This window comes from Coregonus lavaretus (assembly GCF_964263955.1).
Source record: "Coregonus lavaretus genome assembly, chromosome: 39".
NCBI classification, from domain to species: Eukaryota; Metazoa; Chordata; class Actinopteri; order Salmoniformes; family Salmonidae; genus Coregonus; species Coregonus lavaretus.
In genome coordinates, this window is record NC_140026.1 from 24,994,284 (window position 1) to 25,013,712 (window position 19,429).

At 43.2% G+C, this 19,429-nt stretch overlaps 1 protein-coding gene across 2 annotated transcripts in view; it reads right to left on the reverse strand.

The window, feature by feature from the left end:
- LOC311113214 (TBC1 domain family member 14-like) overlaps positions 1 to 16,375 on the reverse strand; it is a 77,463-nt gene extending 61,088 nt beyond the window's left edge. The window contains exons 1-3 of one of the 2 annotated variants that reach the window (XM_084156414.1): positions 16,343 to 16,375; positions 15,829 to 15,975; positions 11,551 to 12,334 (exon numbers count right to left, since the gene is read on the reverse strand). In XM_084156414.1, coding sequence (XP_084012540.1) covers positions 11,551 to 12,334; positions 15,829 to 15,871 — 827 coding nt within the window. In that variant the 5' untranslated portion in view covers positions 15,872 to 15,975; positions 16,343 to 16,375. The other variant, XM_084156415.1, reaches the window with a different exon arrangement.
- Positions 16,376 to 19,429: the final 3,054 nt, after the last annotated feature.

The window sequence follows — 19,429 nt, forward strand, 5'->3', positions numbered from 1 at the left end:
TCCTGTCTTGCAGGAAATCACACACAAAACGAGCAGTTTGGCTGCTGGCATTGTCATGCTGGAGGGTCATGTCAGGATGAGCCTGCAGGAAGGGTACCACGAGGGAGGAGGATGTCTTCCCTGTAACGCACAGCGTTGAGATTGCCTGCAATGACAACAAGCGCAGTCCGATGATGCTGTGACACACCACCCCAGACCATGACGGACCCTCCACCTCCAAATCGATCCCGCTCCAGAGTACAGGCCTCGGCGTAACGCTCATTCCTTCGACGATAAACGCGAATCCGACCATCACCCCAAGTGAGACAAAACCGCGACTCGTCAGTGAAGAGCACTTTTTGCCAGTCCTGTCTGGTCCAGCAACAGTGGGTTTGTGCCCATAAGTGACGTTGTTGCCGGTGATGTCGTCTGGTGAGGACCTGCCTTACAACAGGCCTACAAGCCCTCAGTCCAGCCTCTCTCAGCCTATTGCGGACAGTCTGAGCACTGATGGAGGGATTGTGCGTTCCTGGTGTAACTCGGGCAGTTGTTGTTGCCATCCTGTACCTGTCCCGCAGGTGTGATGTTCGGATGTACCGATCCTGTGCAGGTGTTGTTACATGTGGTCTGCCACTGCGAGGACGATCAGCTGTCTGTTCTGTCTCCCTGTAGCGCTGTCTTAGGCGTCTCACAGAACGGACATTGCAATTTATTGTCGTGGCCACATCTGCAGTCCTCATGCTTTCTTGCAGCATGCCTAAGGCACGTTCACGCAGATGAGCAGGGACCCTGGGCATCTTTCTTTTGGTGTTGTTCAGAGTCAGTAGAAAGGCCTCTTTAGTGTCCTAAGTTTTCATAACTGTGACCTTAATTGCCTACCGTCTGTAAGCTGTTTGTGTCTTAACGACCGTTCCACAGGTGCATGTTCATTCATTGTTTATGGTTCATTGAACAAGTATCAGAAACAGTGTTTAAACCCTTTACAATGAAGAACTGTGAAGTTATTTGGAATTTTACGAATTATCTTTGAAAGACAGGGTCCTGAAAAAGGGACGTTTCTTTTTTTGCTGAGTTTATTATATGTGTGCTGCTGCGGCATCGTGGTCAGCCAGCTGTTTGTTCGACAGAAAATAAATCTCTCCCTCCTTTATTTTTTGCCGTTATGATGATTATTTTATTATCACAATGGTCATCATCCATAACCGTCGGTTACACGCTACCTTATGTGCATGCGCCTGCTGATGTGTAGAGAGAGAGAGCGAGAGAGGAGCCTTGGCCTAGGTTACTGTTGATTGTGAAGATGGAGGTATTTTTCATGTAAAACAAAAGTTAGAAAGTATGCCTATAGTGAAAAGCATAAAAGGGGAATGTCCTCCGTATGGACAAGTTTTAATATTGTAGTAGATAGGGATGTAACGATTCACTGATTAAAATGTTTAAAATACAAGTGCATCGGGCTGCAGACCCCAAACCGATCCAAATGTAGCATGCATCGGTCAGAAAATCTATTGAAATGTTTCAAATCACCGGTTCACATTTTTTGTTGCTCATATTACATATTTCTACCTTCCAAAAATACCTAATATTTTGTGACAACTGATGCATCCTCTCTTTCAGAGTCGAGCAAGTCATTTTGCATGCTGAACAACCCCAGGCAATATCAGTAGCCTAGTCAAACTGCGCACTGTGCCCAAGGCGAGGTAGGCAGCCTGTTCCTGCACATCTGCGCGGCACCTTCAGCATTCAAATGCAAAAATTGCTTGCAGTATATAAGGCTTTATTAGTTGAGTGACAACCTATGTAATTTGCTAGGTTATTGTTATCTATGCGCTGTGTAAGGTATTTTACCGGAATTAAATAAAGCTACTGGAGACAACTCTCATCTGGCTATACCTATTGAACGGGGCTTACAATACATTTTATTCTGATTGTTCAGGTTCACCATCAGCAACAGTTTTGGTCGTTTTGCTTTAAGCAATCAGTGTTATTTTTAGATATACAGGGAAAACAGTGCTCAGAATGACAGAAATCACATTTAGATTATGGTAATTAATCTTAACAGAACATGCAAGTTGAGGATGCAATGACGTGGGTCCTTACCGCACACTCTGAAGATGTTAGAATAACTGTCCACATTCATTTACTTTTCCTCAGCCAACAAGATGAGTAACGAACAGCAAAATCACTAGCCTATGCATACGTGTCACGTGAGTTTCAAGTTTGGGGAAGCAAATTTTCACCATAACAATGCACCTTTATAATAAAGCATTCCATGCATCACCGCATTTGCAAACTTATGAAAGATAGCCTACTATTCGTAATGTGATGAGTAGATTGGATAGTCATAATTTAGGCTAATAATATAACTCAATCACAGTTCACAAAAAAGACTGTTCAATGCATGTTTGAGTGCATATAGCATAGATGCATGGGCTATATCAGATAGATTTTTCTTTCTTTGCACGGGAATAACACATTTCATGCTATTCTACTACACATTATATGACTGGAGACATTAGAATAATCTTTTTTAACACAACTAATTACAGGGTTGCCTACTCTGCTGACACTGACAAACAGATCAATACAATTACGTTGTCCATAGAACAGGCCTATGAGAAGGGGAGAAACAAATAGAATATGATGTCCATCTAAACTGGAGAAGGAAATTGTCCAAAAACAAACTTAAGTGGCACTGACCCAACAACGATAGAGTGAATATGTGCAGTGCGCACTCACCGGGGATACGGCCGATAGTGTCTGCTGGTGCCAATAAGACAGGCTATAGCCCTACTGTTGTTCATTCAATTAAGTTGAGAATTTTTATAACTAAAAGACAGATTTTAGTCTTTTCATTGGCTTTACAGCAATAGCCATTAGCTTTCCAAACTATGTTTCCCCGCGATTTAATTTAGAAATATTGAGATATGACTGGCTGGGCCTCTACTTTTCACAACTCAACAATCATCTATTTGATATTTACCGCGCATGCTGCCCAAATTGCGTTCTCTGCCTTGCCTTCCGACCGTGGGCAATGCGATTTTATTTTTTAAGGCTAGGGGAAGCTAATGATCTTCTGTGGCCAAATAATACTTAAGTAGACTCTTTTGAATTATTTCATGTATTAGACAGGAGTAGGCTAATTAGGTTATATAATTTACTTAGGGAAAGCTTAGTTTCCCCTAGCCTTATGGACGTGCGGTCTATGAGCCTATGTCAATCTACTATCCCCCATAGTAGAAAAGTTAACATATTCTATTGGTCAACTTGTCGAGAAAGAAATGGCCCAAACAGACTCTGGGACAGTTGTGGGACGATAGATCCCAAATTCATTCAACCAGTAGGTCTAGGCTACATAAAAAAACAGCGAGAAACCAGTCAATTAGAATAATTATTTATATGAACAGCATGGCGTGAAATGGAACTGTTAAATGATATGCGATGTCTAAATCTGGCTTCTCTACGGCCTCTGCATGATTAATCAACACTCAGGGTGGGAAGACCAAAATAGATAATCCTGTTCTAGATTGATATATAGCATTCATAAGGTATTCAGACCCCTTCACTTTTTCCACTTTGTTACATTACAGCCTTATTCTAACATGCTACAAGCTTGGCACACCTGTATTTGGGGAGTTTCTCCCATTCTTCTCAGCAGATCCTCTCAAGCTCTGTCTGATTGGAAGGGGAGTGTCGCTGCACAGCTATTTTTCAGGTCTCTCCAGATGTGTTTGATTGGGTTTAAGTCCGGGCTCTGGCTGGGCCACTCGATGACATTCAGAGACTTGTCCTGAAGCCACTCCAGCATTGTCTTGGCTGTGTGCTAAGGGTTGTTGTCCTGTTGGAAGGTGACCCTTCTACCCAGTCTGAGGTCCTGAGCGCTCTGGAGCAGGTTTTTTTATTAAGGATCTCTGTACTTTCCTCCGTTCATCTTTCCCTCGATCCTGACTAGTCTCCCAGTCCCTGTCGCTGAAAAACATCCCCACAGCATGATGCTGCCACCACGCTTCACCGTAGGGATGGTATTGACCATGTGGTGAGCGGTACCAGGTTTCTTCCAGAAATGACACTTGGCTTTCAGGCCAAAGAGTTCAATCTCGGTTTCATCAGACCAGAGAATCTTGTTTTCATGGTCAGAGTCCTTTAGGTGCCTTTTGGCAAACTCCAAGTGGGCTGTCATGTGCCTTTTACTGAGGAGCGGCTTCCGTTTGGCCACTGTAACATCAAGGCCTGATCGGTGGAGTGCTACAGAGATGGTTGTCCTTCTGGAAGGTTCTCCCATCTCCACAGAGGAACTCTGTCAGAGTGACCATCGAGTTCTTGGTCACCTCCCTGACCAAGACCCTTCTCCCCCAATTGCTCAGTTTGGCCAGACGGCCAGCTCTAGGAAGAGTCTTGGTGGTTCCAAACTTCTTCCATTTAAGAATGATGGAGGCCACTGTGTTCTTTGGGACCTTCAATGCTGCAGAAACGTTTTGGTACCCTTCCCCAGATCTGTGCCTCGACAAAATCCTGTCTCGGAGCTCTACGGACTATTCCTTCGACCTGATGGCTTGGTTTTTGCTCTGACATGCACTGTCAACTGTAGGACCTTATATAAAACAGGTGTGTGCCTTTCCAAATCATGTCCAATCAATTGCATTTACCACAGGTGGACTCCAATCCAGTTGCAGAAACATCTCAAGGGTGATCAATGGAAACAGGATGCACCTGAGCTCAATTTCGAGTCTCATAGCAATGGGTCTGAATAAATAAGGTATCTGTTTGTTTGTTTTTTACTAAAATTTCTAAAAACCTGTTTTGGCTTTGTCATTATGGGGTATTGTGTGTAGATTGAGGGAAAAAAACTTAAAATCCATTTTAGAATAAGGCTGTAACGTAACAAAATGTGGAAAAAGTCAAGGGGTCTGCCTACTTTCCAAATACTTTCCGAATGCACTGTATACACAAAAGTATGTGGACACCTGCACGTCGAACATCTCATTCCAAAATCATGGGCATTAATATGGAGTTGGTCCCCCCTTTGCTGCTATAACAGCCTCCACTCTTCTAGGAAGGCTTTCCACTAGATGTTGGAACATTGCTGGGGGACTTGTTTCCATTCAGCCTCAAGAGCATTAGTGCGGTCGGGCACTGATGTTGGGCGATTAGGCCTGGCTCGCAGTCGGCATTCCAATTCATCCCAAAGGTGTTCGATGGGGTTGAGGTCACGGCTCTGTGCAGGCCAGTCAAGTTCTTCCACACAGATCTCGACAAACCATTTCTGTATGGACCTCGCCTTGTGCACAGGGGCATTGTCATGCTAAAACAGGAAAGGGCCTTCCCCAAACTGTTGCCACAAAGTTAGAAGCACAGAATCGTCTAGAATGTCATTGTATGCTGTAGCGTTAACATTTCCCTTCACTGGAACTAAGGGGCCTAGCCCGAACCATGAAAAACAGCCCCAGCCCATTATTCCTCCTCCAACAAACTTTACAGTTGGCACAATGCGTTTGAGCAGGTAGCGTTCTCCTGGTATCCTCCAAACCCAGATTTGTTTGTCGGACTTCCAGATGATGAAGCTTGATTCATCACTCCAGAGAACGCGTTTCCACTGCTCCAGAGTTTAATGGCGGCGAGCTTTACACCACTCCAGCCGACGCTTGGCATTCTGCATGGTGATCTTATGCTTTTGTGGGGCTGCTCGGCCATGGAAACCCATTTCATGACCTCCCAATGAACAGTTCTTGTGCTGATGTTGCTTACACGCTACGTGCTTCAGCCCTCAGCGGTTCCGTTCTGTGAGCATGTGTGGCCTACCACTTCACAGCTGAGCCGTTGTTGCTCCTAGACGTTTCCACTTCACAATAACAGCACTTACAGTTGACCGGGTCAGCTCTAGCAGGGCAGAAATTTGATATACTAACTTGTTGGAAAGGTGGCATCCTATGACTTTTGCCAGGTTGAAAGTCACTGAGCTCTTCAGTAAGTCCATTCTACTGCCAATGTTTGTCTATGGAGATTGCATGGCTGTGTGCTCAATTTTATACACCTATTAGCAATGTGTGTGGCTGAAATAGCCAAATTCACAAACTTGAATGGGTGTCCACATACTATTGGCCATGTAGTGTATGATATCGGCTACTGCACATTATGTACAACAGAAAAACATAAAAGCCCATAGATGTAGCTAGCTATATGCTCACTTGGCTAAATAAATTAAACTAGCTCCAGTAGGATAATCTTTTTGAGTGTGGACTGTATTACTGTATGGTATTATACGGACTGGAATTACGCACGTTGTTCAAACCATGATAAAGCAGGGAGAACATGCGATTCTGGTGCAACACATGCAGTAGGGCTGGGCGATATACCGTATTTTACGATATACCGGTATTGATGCACGGACTGGTTTGGGTTTTTACTTTACCTTCTAGAACGGTATTTAAAATGTTCGGTTTGTTAAATGTATTACGCCGTGTGTAACGTCCATTTTTATATTTATAGTTTACTTCGCTACTTCAGTCATCTCTCTCTCCATGCCGCTTTCCACACAGACCTAGCTCCACCCCCTGTCAATCACTCAAGGAGTGCATTTCTTTTTCGTCAACCACGGGACACTTGCGTTCAGTTTGCATGGTCAATGCAGTGTTGATGACAACTACGCGGTTTTCACTTTGCTTCTTAGTATAAAGCCACTAGTGTTCTACAATTACACTATTAGTTGGTGTTTCTTACATCTGCAAACAGCTAGTTTGCCTTTTTCTAGCAAGTTTGGCCTAAATCTTGTTAGCCTTTAATGCTAATCGCTAGTTAGCTAGCTAATAAATGTACTGAGTTAGAGCAAACGTAAAAATACAGCGTGATAATACAAGTGATGGTGTAGACCTAAATCAGCATGTTGTTTGTGCAACAGTATCTTCTAAATCAAAAGAGGAATACGCGAAGCAAGAATGTTAGCTACATGAAGTAGCGAAGAGAAAACATTAAATGTAGCCAAAGATTATAGGGGTCCCCTAGGAAACACGCATCACAACTTTGGTTCCTACCCTGTCACAATAACGCCTCCCTGGCATTTTCATTCGTTGTCATGTATTCTAACTATAGAATTTGAATAATCATTATATTTCCATGATTCCAACACTTCACCCAAGTGTTTTGCTCTAAATCGGAAGTCAAATCGCAATTGCAACATCTGCTCTTGTCCTTCTAGACCTGTCTGCTGCCTTTGATACTGTGAACCATCAGATCCTCCTCTCCACCCTCTCCGAGCTGGGCATCTCCGGCGCGGCTCACTCTTGGATTGCGTCCTACCTGACCGGTCGCTCCTACCAAGTGGCGTGGCGAGAAGCTGTCTCCGCACCACGTGCTCTCACCACTGGTGTCCCCCAGGGCTCAGTTCTAGGCCCTCTCCTATTCTCGCTATACACCAAGTCACTTGGCTCTGTCATATCCTCACATGGCCTCTCCTATCATTGCTACGCAGACGACACACAACTAATCTTCTCCTTTCCCCCTTCTTATAACCAGGTGGCGAATCGCATCTCTGCATGTCTGGCAGACATATCAGTATGGATGTCGGATCACCACCTCAAGCTGAACTTGGCAAGACGGAGCTGCTCTTCCTCCCGGGGAAGGACTGCCCGTTCCATGATCTCGCCATCACGGTTGACAACTCCGTTTTGTCCTCCTCCCAGAGTGCGAAGAGCCTTGGCGTGACCCTGGACAACACCCTGTCGTTCTCCGCTAACATCAAAGCGGTGACCCGATCCTGTAGGTTCATGCTCTACAACATTCGGATAGTACGACCCTGCCTTACACAGGAAGCGGCACAGGTCCTAATCCAGGCACTTGTCATCTCCCGTCTGGATTACTGCAACTCGCTGTTGGCTGGGCTCCCTGCCTGTGCCATTAAACCCCTACAACTCATCCAGAATGCCGCAGCCCGTCTGGTGTTCAACCTTCCCAAGTTCTCTCACGTCACCCCCCTCCTCCGCACACTACACTGGCTTCCAGTTGAAGCTCGCATCTGCTACAAGACCATGGTGCTTGCCTACGGAGCTGTGAGGGGAACGGCACCTCCGTACCTTCAGGCTCTGATCAGTCCCTACACCCAAACGAGGGCATTGCGTTCATCCACCTCTGGCCTCCTGGCTCCCCTACCTCTGCTGAAGCACAGTTCCCGCTCAGCCCAGTCAAAACTGTTCGCTGCTCTGGCACCCCAATGGTGGAACAAGCTCCCTCACGACGCCAGGACAGCGGAGTCACTCACCACCTTCCGGAGACATTTGAAACCCCACCTCTTTAAGGAACACCTGGGATAGGATAAAGTAATCCTTCTAACCCCCCCCTTACCCCACCACACTTTTTTGTAAAGTGGTTATCCCACTGGCTATAAGGTGAATGCACCAATTTGTAAGTCGCTCTGGATAAGAGCGTCTGCTAAATGACGTAAATGTAAATTGATTGAAATAAGGCCTAGATTGTTTGCAGCTCTACGTGGCATTGTGGAGGTCATGAAATGGGTTTCCACATAAGCCTAAGATCACCATGCACAATGCCAAGCGTCGGCTGGAGTGGTGGAAATGTCCATTTAAAAAAAACATCAGTTTTTGCTTTGTCATTATAGGGTACTGTGTATAGATTGATGAGGGGGAAAAAACGATGTTATCCATTTTAGAATAAGGCTGTAACGTAACAAAATGTGGAAAAAGTCAAGGGGTCTCAATACTTTCCGAATGCACTGTATAACGACACAACAATTTGGACATTTTTGGGCTTGGAATCATATAGGGCTCATAAAATGTATTTAATTTATGGCTCACCAGGCTTGAATTTTCAATCAAAGCTCTAACCAAATCCAGACATAGGCCTATACTTATTTTCCACCATAATTTGCAAATAAATTCATAAAAAATCCTACAATGTGATTTTCTGGATTTTTTCCCCTCATTTTGTCTGTCATAGTTGACGTGTACCTATGATGAAAATTACAGGCCTCTCATCTTTTTAAGTGGGAGAACATGCACAATTGGTGGCTGACTAAATACTTTTTTCCCCCACTGTATGCTTTGAATGACACTTCCGGTTTTGGCGGGAAATACCGTGTTACCCAGGAGAAAAGTCATTTATTCTCCAGATGGAACATTTGTAAAATACCGGGAAAATATTCAACCCTAATCGAAACAGGAATAGTGTCTTTCTAATTTGTTATTGGCTGTTAAGGACCTGTAAATGTGGCTCATTTGGCCAATATCCCTTGTTTATTGATGCCGCTGGCTGCGTGGTCAGATGCCCTAATGGGTCACGCACCCAATGCATACGGATGACCGGTACATTTCTCAAAATGTCCAATTAAAATCTTCCCAGTCACTTGTCCGGCAGCAAAATGTCCTAACGGAAACCCTGGTGTGTACACTACCAGTCAAACGTTTTACAACACCTACTCATGCAAGGGTTTTTCTTATTTTTTTTTACTATTTTCTACATTGTAGAATAATAGTGAAGACATCAAAACTATGAAATAACACATGGAACCATGTAGTATCCAAAAAAAGTGTTAAACAAATCTAAACATATTTTATATTTGAGAATTTTCAAATAGCCCCCCTTTGCCTTGATGACAGCTTTGCACACTCTTAGCTTTCTCTCAACCAGCTTCATGAGGTAGTCACCTGGAATGCATTTCAATTAACAGGTGTGCCTTATTAAAAGTTAATTTGTGGAATTTCTTTCCTTCTTAATGCGTTTGAGCCAATCAGTTGTGTTGTGACAAGGTAGGGGGGTATACAGAAGATAGCCCTATTTGGTAAAAGACCAAGTCCATATTATGGCAAGAACAGCTCAAATAAGCAAAGAGAAACAACAGTCCATCATTACTTTAAGACATGAAGGTCAGTCAATCCGGAACATTTCAAGAACTTTGAACGTTTCTTCAAGTGCAGTCGCAAAAACCATCAAGCGCTATGATGAAACTGGCTCTCATGAGGACCGCCACAGGAATGGAAGACCCAGAGCTACCTCTGCTGCAGAGGATAAGTTCATTAGAGTTACCAGCCTCAGAAATTGCAGCCCAAATAACTGCTTCACAGAGTTCAAGTAACAGACATCTCAACATCAACTGTTCAGAGGAGACTGCGTGAATCAGGCCTTCATGGTCGAATTGCTGCGAAGAAACCACTACTAAAGGACACCAATAAGAAGAAGAGACTTGCTTGGGCCAAGAAACATGAGCAATGGACATTAGACCGGTGGACATTTGTCCTTTGGTCTGGAGTCCAAATTTGAGATTTTTGGTTCCAACCGCCGTGTCTTTGTGAGACGCAGTGTGGGTGAACGGATGATCTCCGCATGTGTATTTCCCACCATAAAGCATGGAGGAGGAGGTGTTATGGTGTGGGGGTGCTTTGCTGGTGACACGGTCTGTGATTTATTTAGAATTCAACGCACAATTAACCAGCATGGCTACCACAGCATTCTGCAGCGATACACCATCCCATCTGGTTTGGGCTTAGTTGGACTATCATTTGTTTTTCAACAGGACAATGACCCAACACCTCCAGGCTGTGTAAGGGCTATTTTACCAAGAAGGAGAGTGATGGAGTGCTGCATCAGATGACCCGACCTCCACAATCCCCCGACCTCAACCAAATTGAGATGGTTTGGGATGAGTTAGACTGCAGAGTGAAAGAAAAGCAGCCAACAAGTGCTCAGCATATGTTGAAACTCCTTCAAGACTGTTGGAAAAGCATTCCAGGTGAAGCTGGTAGAGAGAATGCCAATAGTGTGTAAAGCTGTCATCAAGGCAAAGGGTGGCTATTTGAAGAATCTCAAGTATAAAATATATATTTATTTGTTCAGCACTTTTTTGGTTACTACATGAGTCCATATGTGTTATTTCATAGTTTTGATGTCTTCACTATTATTCTACAATGTAGAAAATAGTAAAAATAAAGAAAAACCCTTGAATGAATAGGTGTTCTCAAACCTTTGACCGGTAGTGTATATGCACTTTGTGTTTGTGTGTCTCTCTCTATGTCAAAAGATGGAATCACAGGATGAGGTGTGAGAAAGTATGTGGGTTCGAGGGTTTTACTACAGAGGAAACTACCATTTCCCCTCTAAGCTACCGAAATACATGAAGCCAAAACATACACACTTTGTTCATCCAAGCCCTGGTGAGTGTTTCTGGACAGATGGAAGGACGATACGGACCACACACACACACGAGCAACTACACCGACGCACGCGCACACACACATAACTGGTGACTGTTTGATTACTAAGATTGTGCAAGGGAAGCAAAAAGGTTACTGGGGTATAGGCTAGCGCAGGGAGCTAAATGTGAGACACCCCTGGCTTAGACTATACACAGGGCAGGCAAGTTGACGGTAACTGACTCTGCGTGTGTGGAGAGGCGTGAGTGAACTTTTTGACGTTTGCACAGTAAGCTTGAGCAATGTTTTGTTATCATTTGGTATAGGTGTACAGAAAATACGGGGCATGTGTTTACTGTAAGCACTGAATCCTCTGTACATGTGCCAAGATCACAGCGATAACCTTCACTGTGTAAACAGATAACTTGAATCGTACCTGTTGAAGAAGCTAGCCAGTGGCCCCAGCCTCTTGGGCCTACCCTCATCCTCTGCCCCCGGACCCATGTGTCTCCGCTGCGGACTCCGCAGACCCCCTTCGATGTCACCGCCTGGAGACAGCGTCACGTCTGAGAAGTGGGAGCTACCGCCATCGTCCGTCTCCATGGTGACGATGGCGCTGGAGTCGGAGGTGACCATGAAGTCCAGGATGTCTTCGGTGGACGCCGACAGCGTGGCGGAGAGCTCCGTGCTCAAACTCGACACGCTGCACACTGAGATGTCGTCGCTGCGGTTCAGTCCTCTGCCTCCCACGCCACTCATCGCCATGACTCCCACACCGCCAGCGCTGGACCTAGGGGCGGGGCTGAAGAGGCGCACCAAGTCATAGCTGCTGCGGGGGAAGGTGGAGGACTTGCGGAGGCCAGCGCTGTCTCCAGACTGGTCCAGAGAGAGGGTAGCGGGGTGCTGGTCGTGGTGGTTCGACCCCAGGGTAAGGCCACTCTCTCCTGGGTGTGGGTGGGCGTGGATGTGCTCGGGATGGTTTATCTCCAGGGTGGGGATGCCAGAGTCCTGGGAGGCCAGGCTGTGGCAGTCCTGATCTTCATGGCCCCGCTCGGGGCTGCCGTAGTACAGGGCGGAGGCCTTGTAACTCGGCAGGGAGTGCTGGATGAGGGGGGGCTTGTTGTGCTCATGGTGGTTGTAGAGGTCTGGGCTTGGTTGTGCTGTGGAGACGGGGTCTATGCTGACCATGCCATTCTTCATTATGGTTCCTCCAGTCGCACCTGGAAGAAACAAGGAATTCATTGAAACAGAGCTGTTATATGGACGAGAGTCACTTCTACTAGTGATAATATCATATGGTAGAGTGATGGTTGTCTGGATGGCGAGGCACAAATGTTTTCCCAAATTCCATTCATATTTTCCTTCAGCGTGACGTTTTTCGAACAACATTAGCCTACAGCTTAATTCATTGGACCAACTTTGGTTTGACAGGTCAGTAGAGCAAGAAAGTCATGCTCCAGAACCTAACTACTGAGAGAAAGTAGGACTAGGACAGAGATTAGGTTCTCTGATGACAAATCACTCTGACCCAGGCCATCAAATAACAGTAACAATGGAGCAGAAACATACAGGGAGGTGAAAGAGGATCCAGCCAGTAACCAGGCTGAAACTGAAACCCCAGACACTCCCCCTCCATCTTATAATTCAGGGGAATCTGAATTAGTAGATGGAGGGAGATTACATTATAAAGTGTGAGAATTTGCTTTGAAAGTGCTTTAATTGTATTGAATTGACACAAGCTTCTAAAAACATTTTCTACCATAGTAAAACTAAAAGTACAGTGTAAAGCGGCAGAGTACTGGCAGTGTCATTGAGTCATTGTATGGATCTGAAGGAAACTGTGTGATAAACTCTTGTGGGAACTGAGATCTTTTAAGGTCTCCTGAGCAGAACTGGAAAAGACACTATACTGCCGCCGGGTGGGGTGTGTGTGTGTGTGTGGGGGGGGGGGGGGGGGGCACAATACTTGTCACCAACTGCTACCAGAAAAAGGGAAAAACATAGTATAAGAAAATAAAGATTATCTGGCAAAAACAATAGCCTACTGGCTCTACATACGTGAACTAAATAAAATCCCTTAACAACAGCAATTTCCAACTGACTAAATTGACCTAAAGCCCCAGTCAGCTTTAACCTGATCAAGAGGTTGTCATGTGAGTTGGGGGGGGGGGGGGGGGGGGGGGGGGGGGGGGGGGGGGGGGGAGGGGGAAGAGACAGAAGAGAGCAGAGAGAGAGAGAGACAGGTTGTCACTGTGATACTGTTAATATCTAAACCCCACACCCGGTGGAAAGAAAATTAAACATCCATTGCCATGACAACATTGATTATAATTTTCATGATAATGGCTTGTCTCACCAGCCTCGCATTCACTGAGTGGATGAGCGGTAAATCATTTTTATATGAATTAAAATAACATGTCATGCTTAATCTGTATTTGGTAAGAAGCTGAAATGACACATTTCTTCACAGAAGTATTATTTTTAAAAGATGTCATGTGTTTGGCAATTTCTACTCCTGGTCTGTATGTGAATGATTGCCACAGTTCCTGAAAGTAGAACAAGCCTATGTTTCCTGTGTTTGGTTTAGCATCACAGGAAGGCATGGACAGAACATTTCACATTGCATAGAAAAGAACACCATCAACGACCAGGCTACACAAACAACAATGCTTGAGATAATAAAGACTAGATGCTACACTTAATCTCTGTGATATATTACGCACCTCTACTAGAAAGAAGGAGAGAAAACAAAAGTGTAATAAAACATACCAATGTAAAAGGGATTTCTGGCACACATAATACAGACAATGCGACTGAACTGAAGATGACGAAGCCGGACACAGACTTTAGACTCAGTGGAGCTGAATGAGTCTAGGCCTGTTCACTTTGACAAGTGTGAATCCTGCATCCTACCAATCAACACCCCCTGAACACACACACACCTAGTGCAAAATTGCATTGTTCTCAAATTTCATTATTGCTGTAGATTTACATTTTAGTCATTTAGCAGACGCTCTTATCCAGAGCGACTTCCAGTTAGTGAGTGCATACATTTTTCAGACATATAGATGTAATGAATAGAGACTAGAAAATCATGTTGAGTTACAGTGGCGTGTATTCATGGATGCCAAGGGAAGCCAGACTTCCCCAAAGATTTGACCAATAAAAAAAAACGATGCATCTTTTGTCTCTTTGCGTTTTCATAATTTTCCATCAATTCGCATGTGGCTGAATCTCAGTGGAGAAATCATCAGAGCGAGGGAAACAGCACCACACGGTCTCACTATGTGTAGCCCGTGTATCTGATGCTGTCTGGACTGAAAGAGTATGAAGTTGCTGCCATAGCATTTGATAGATTTTTGTCAGCAAGCATTTGGCCTCCCTTGATAAAACAATTATAAAATAATTTGCCAATCAGCGTTGAGCTGAGCTCAACTGTGGGTTGTCCTGGTGCAGCAAAACTCCCAAGGGTGGCCAGTTTGGATTTGGCTTCACACCAATCAAAATGTCATTTTTGTTTCTGGTCTGCTTGTGTTGATGTCCTGCAGCAGCTAGCTTGCTAATTAGGCCCTTTTCTAAGCCATGGATGGGGATGGGGATTTGGACTTGTGATTTTGACTTAATTCTCTGTACAGGCCAATGATTATGAAGGCGATTCTGTTCTAACCATAAATGAATGTTGTGCCACTGGCCTGAGACGATTGAAGTTTAATATGTAGCCTAGCCCTTTTAGGATCACATTAACTAGCTAGCTAACTTAGCTGGTTCATTGTTGTCCATGCGATGAAGTTAGGCTAGCAAGCATTTTAGCTAGGTAGCCTATGACAACAAAAACTAAAAGCGTACTATATGACAGCGCCATAGACAGTTTGCCAAAACGAAAGAGAGGAGGATGGCATTGGCATTCAACTAGTCTACAAGTAGGGTGAGTCAAAAAGTTTTGCTTCCGCACACACACAGAAATCAGTACCATGGACAGCCACATGATAATTAGCAACATTGATTGGACTAAATTGTTTTTCGTATCTTTAAATTTGTTTTCAGTGTATTAAACTAAGTATAGCCTTGTTGATTTGATTATGTTTAAATGTTTAAGCTAAAATGGTGCTGAAATAGCAGAGGCAGTGCTCCTGTTGTCTTTGTGCGGAGTTGCGGCAACTCCATGGTTCTAAATCAGTAGTTGTTAATAAACTGTCGAAAACATTAACTTGCTTGACCATGCTGCAGGTCATGTAACGGTTTGTTACATGCAATATTTGCTTTGTGGAGTTCACCGGACAGATGTTGGTCTCCAGTTTTGTGATGGAACTCCAGTTTTGTGTAGTTTAATTTATTCCGCCATTGTGTAACTTGTCTTTTTTTTGTCACGGCCTTATTGTATATCACGCTGGTGTATGAACGAATGGGTTATAGAGCAAACAACGCAATTATCATAACATAGGTTGTAATATGGATTATTTACAGGCTTGGCTTCCTCAGTGATTTTACCCACGCACCGCTACTGTTGAGCTAGACTGTCACTAGAGGCAAACACAATTAGGCTCTTCCAACCACAATTTATTAATTTCAATACATCACCATTGCCAGTGCAGCATTGTGGCATAATCAATAATGTCATTATGAATAAATAGCCTACTCATTTGCATATCATCCACCTGTTGCTCCAGCTCCACTACTAGCCTAAATCAAATGCCAAAAACGACAGTCTACTTACCACTTCCTCTCCGGTTTTTGGTCCCCTCCGTGGAATGTGCCATGTTGATGCTACAGGTGGGCTGTCGACCGGGCAGGTTGCTGTCGGCTCCTCGATCCGCCCATGATGATACGTTGCTGCAACTCACCCTCACCGCTCTCAGCGTAGCTTGGTGTTTGTTTACAGAGGAAAGTGTCTGTTAAGTACGCTTTTAGGACTCATTGACACACACACACACAAAACGTGTCATTCGGCAGTGACAGGTCAAAGTACGAACGGTACGAATGTGGCATTTTGGTGGATTAAAAGTGTCACAAAAGCCAATCATGTCAACTTGGCAAAAGACTCGCTCGCGCCCTTGCCAACGTCTCAAATGATACGCTACGTCAGTTTTATACGCTTCCCTTTCCTCTATTCAAGCCGATAGTTTTGCTCAAACGTTACAACAGAGCAGTAAAGAACTACACAATCTGGATTGGTTAAAATTCTATGAAAATACACTAGGTAAGTTTATCCTGTCTTTGTAATAACATACCTGTCTCGGCGCTTCCGCGGCCATTTTAAAAGAAACTTACCGACTTGAGTGCAATGTAATCGAGCCAAGAAAGACTACAGCATCGATGAATTCACCTGTCAGCTGCCAAGGCGTGAATAATCTTCTCATTGTCTCCATCCAATGTCCCCATCACTCTATCAAACAGGACAAGAGTTTCAAAGTAGTCAACTTGTCCAGGAACCTTATGGTAAGTTGAGTCCTTGTAAGATGTTATACTAGGACAACAGATAACAATGAAAACAGTTTGTGTTCTATGCATGAATATTATTTTATAAATGACATTCTGTAATGGATGTAATGCAATGTGGGTTTTCCATTATTTTCACTCAATCTCCTCATATGCAGAATTTAGTCATAATCACTTTCCTATGACCAAATAATGTAAAGTGTATATTTCAGTCCAGCAATTCAAGAGCAAATAAAAGTAGTTTAAATATATTTGACCATATACAGGTAACAAGGCTGTACTATTTATTAGGACTATTGTATCTGTATGAAGCAGATAGTATTTGCCCTGGTTTCAATGTGGAGCCAGCAAGGAGACTAATTTCTGCAGAATACTGCCTCCTTGAGAAAGTGTCTGTCTTTACACCGATATCAAATCCTCTAGGTTGATATTCTCTATAACTATTATGGCCATTGATTATAACACTGAACTCATGGCAGCGCTCTCTGAAGTACAGCGAACATGGTGCAAATAAGACGGAGGTGATTTGGTTTATACCTTTATTAGATGTTAAAAAAAAACTCCACAATGAAACAAAATAATTTACTCTGGGTGTACATGAAATTAGAACAATACAACCACTTGAGACAGTTGGGAGGAGGATGAGGATGTAAGGTATGGGATGAGCTGGGATGGGAGGGTGTCATCTAGTGGGAATGAAGAGATGAGTAAAACTCTGGTTTTCAGTGCTGGATATGCTATGTTCTTCAGACCATAGTACAATCAAAACTCAATTTGTTAAACCTTTTCAATGTAGTTTCAAATGCATACTCTTACTTGATGCATTTTCTCGGCAAACTTTTCTCTTCTCAATATAGAAACAACCTTACCATGGAAGAACATAAAAGGAAAATACATGGGAGTTTGAAGGAAATGCATCCATTTAAGAACTTGGTGACTCGGTCTCATATCCACAGACACACACGCTCACCGTTTTTTTAAAATCACTTCTTTACCCACACCTGTACTTATTTTATTTTTTCTATTTAAAATCTGTTTTGTTTTATTTATTCAACTTAAAAGAGATGGCGTGTGATGTTGACATGCTGCTCTTATTTGAAAGACACTCCATAATAAAAAATAATACAAATAATGGTTGGGTCTTTATTTTCTCAGCTCTCCCTCACTCAAAAATAACGTTTCATGCTAAATGATCAGTGACTTTTCTCCACATACGCTTAAATGTTTAAGTTTACATGCGCCGACATATTGCATATGACCGAGGGCCATGAAAGGTCCACCTCACATTACTTATGCAATCTCAAATTGCTCGGCCGGTTCAAAGTTAGCTCTAAAACTAAGTGCTGTACAATTAACTCTGTACAAATCTTGGGATTAATAAACACCTGTCCATTTTTCTGCTCAAAATATCAAATAAAGTTTCAGTAATAAATTAATGCTTGGATGAAAGTACTGATGCACTGCCACAGACTTAAGTGTTTTCCACCTACTTTAAAAACAAATGTTTAGTATTTAAGTATTCCTGAGGGACTGACAACTGTCTAAATATAATAAAAGAATTGAAAGCAGCCTGACATTTTCTGAGCAGTCTTTCATTCACGTTTCGATCGGTTTAACACAAGTGAAGAACAAACATCACAATTATGGGGCAAAAACTGAGGCCCTGGCAAATTGAAACGGTTTGCTATTGACTTTGCCAAACCAACTCAAGATACCACTGTCAATTAAGAGGTCTATGAATAGGAAAAACATAGGATCAATGACTGTGCTCACAATGGAGACACTGTGCCCTGTGACAGTGCATTAAAACCAGTTTGTGCACACGTTGTTGGCAGAAAATATTTTGGACTGCGCAAGGGATGCATCACAAGAGTACATGGAGGGATGGTAACAAACATTTGTTGCCTGTGCTTCAATTCCTTGGTCTTCTGAGGGCGAAAACATTTACCCGGCTCTTGCCCCCCAAAAAACAGCATATTAACTAATATTTTGAAGGGGAAGGGAAACAAAAACTGAAATAACTGCAGGGATATAAAGATATGCACAATGCATTTAGTCTAAGGATGTGTGTTAACGCAGGATTTAATAGTCAATCCACAGGCCACAAAAATGATCGAACCAACATTTTAGGGCCTCGGATTAAATTGAGTTTGTGCACGTGCACTTAAGAGGGTTTGGGGTACAAATATGTTTCGCATTTCTCTTGATAAAGATCTAGCACACAATGTAATTTTGAACCAATCTCTATACGTGTTCAATGCAGACACACACGTACACACACAAAAAAGTGAGACATTTCTGGATACAGGCTACCTTATACCAAAAAAGAAAAAAACACACATCTAAATAAAAACTAAATATTTTTGTACTTCGGTGGAATTATGTTATTTTTGGTTGATCACCTTTTCCTTGAGTTAAGTAGTGTCAGCGTCTACATTTTATTTATTGCCTTTAATATCCTGCTTCTGCTGTAGACCTTACAGTCCAATGAACATAGTGATACTATATTCTTTGTACTAGACAGTCTGAATTTGTTGCCCTCTGATAAGATTTAAATCAAATACCTGTAAGTATTTACTTCAATTGTTATTACAGGCCAGTTAACTTACTAGTTAAAAGTTCTTAAAATAAAATCTTAAAATCTTCTTTTTTTTTTAAACAAGCCCACATAAAGCGAGAACCATCAGCAGTCAATTATTTCTCTTATTTTTTCCTCTCCAAAAGTTCCTTCCACTCTGCCTCGACAACAAACAAAACTACAGGATCTACAGATCACGGCCACAATATCGAAACTGAAACTGCTACAGTAATTCATAGCACCAATTGTTTGTACTATGGAGTTTGCAAAAATGTTGATTTCAATTGCACCAAATCGGTGC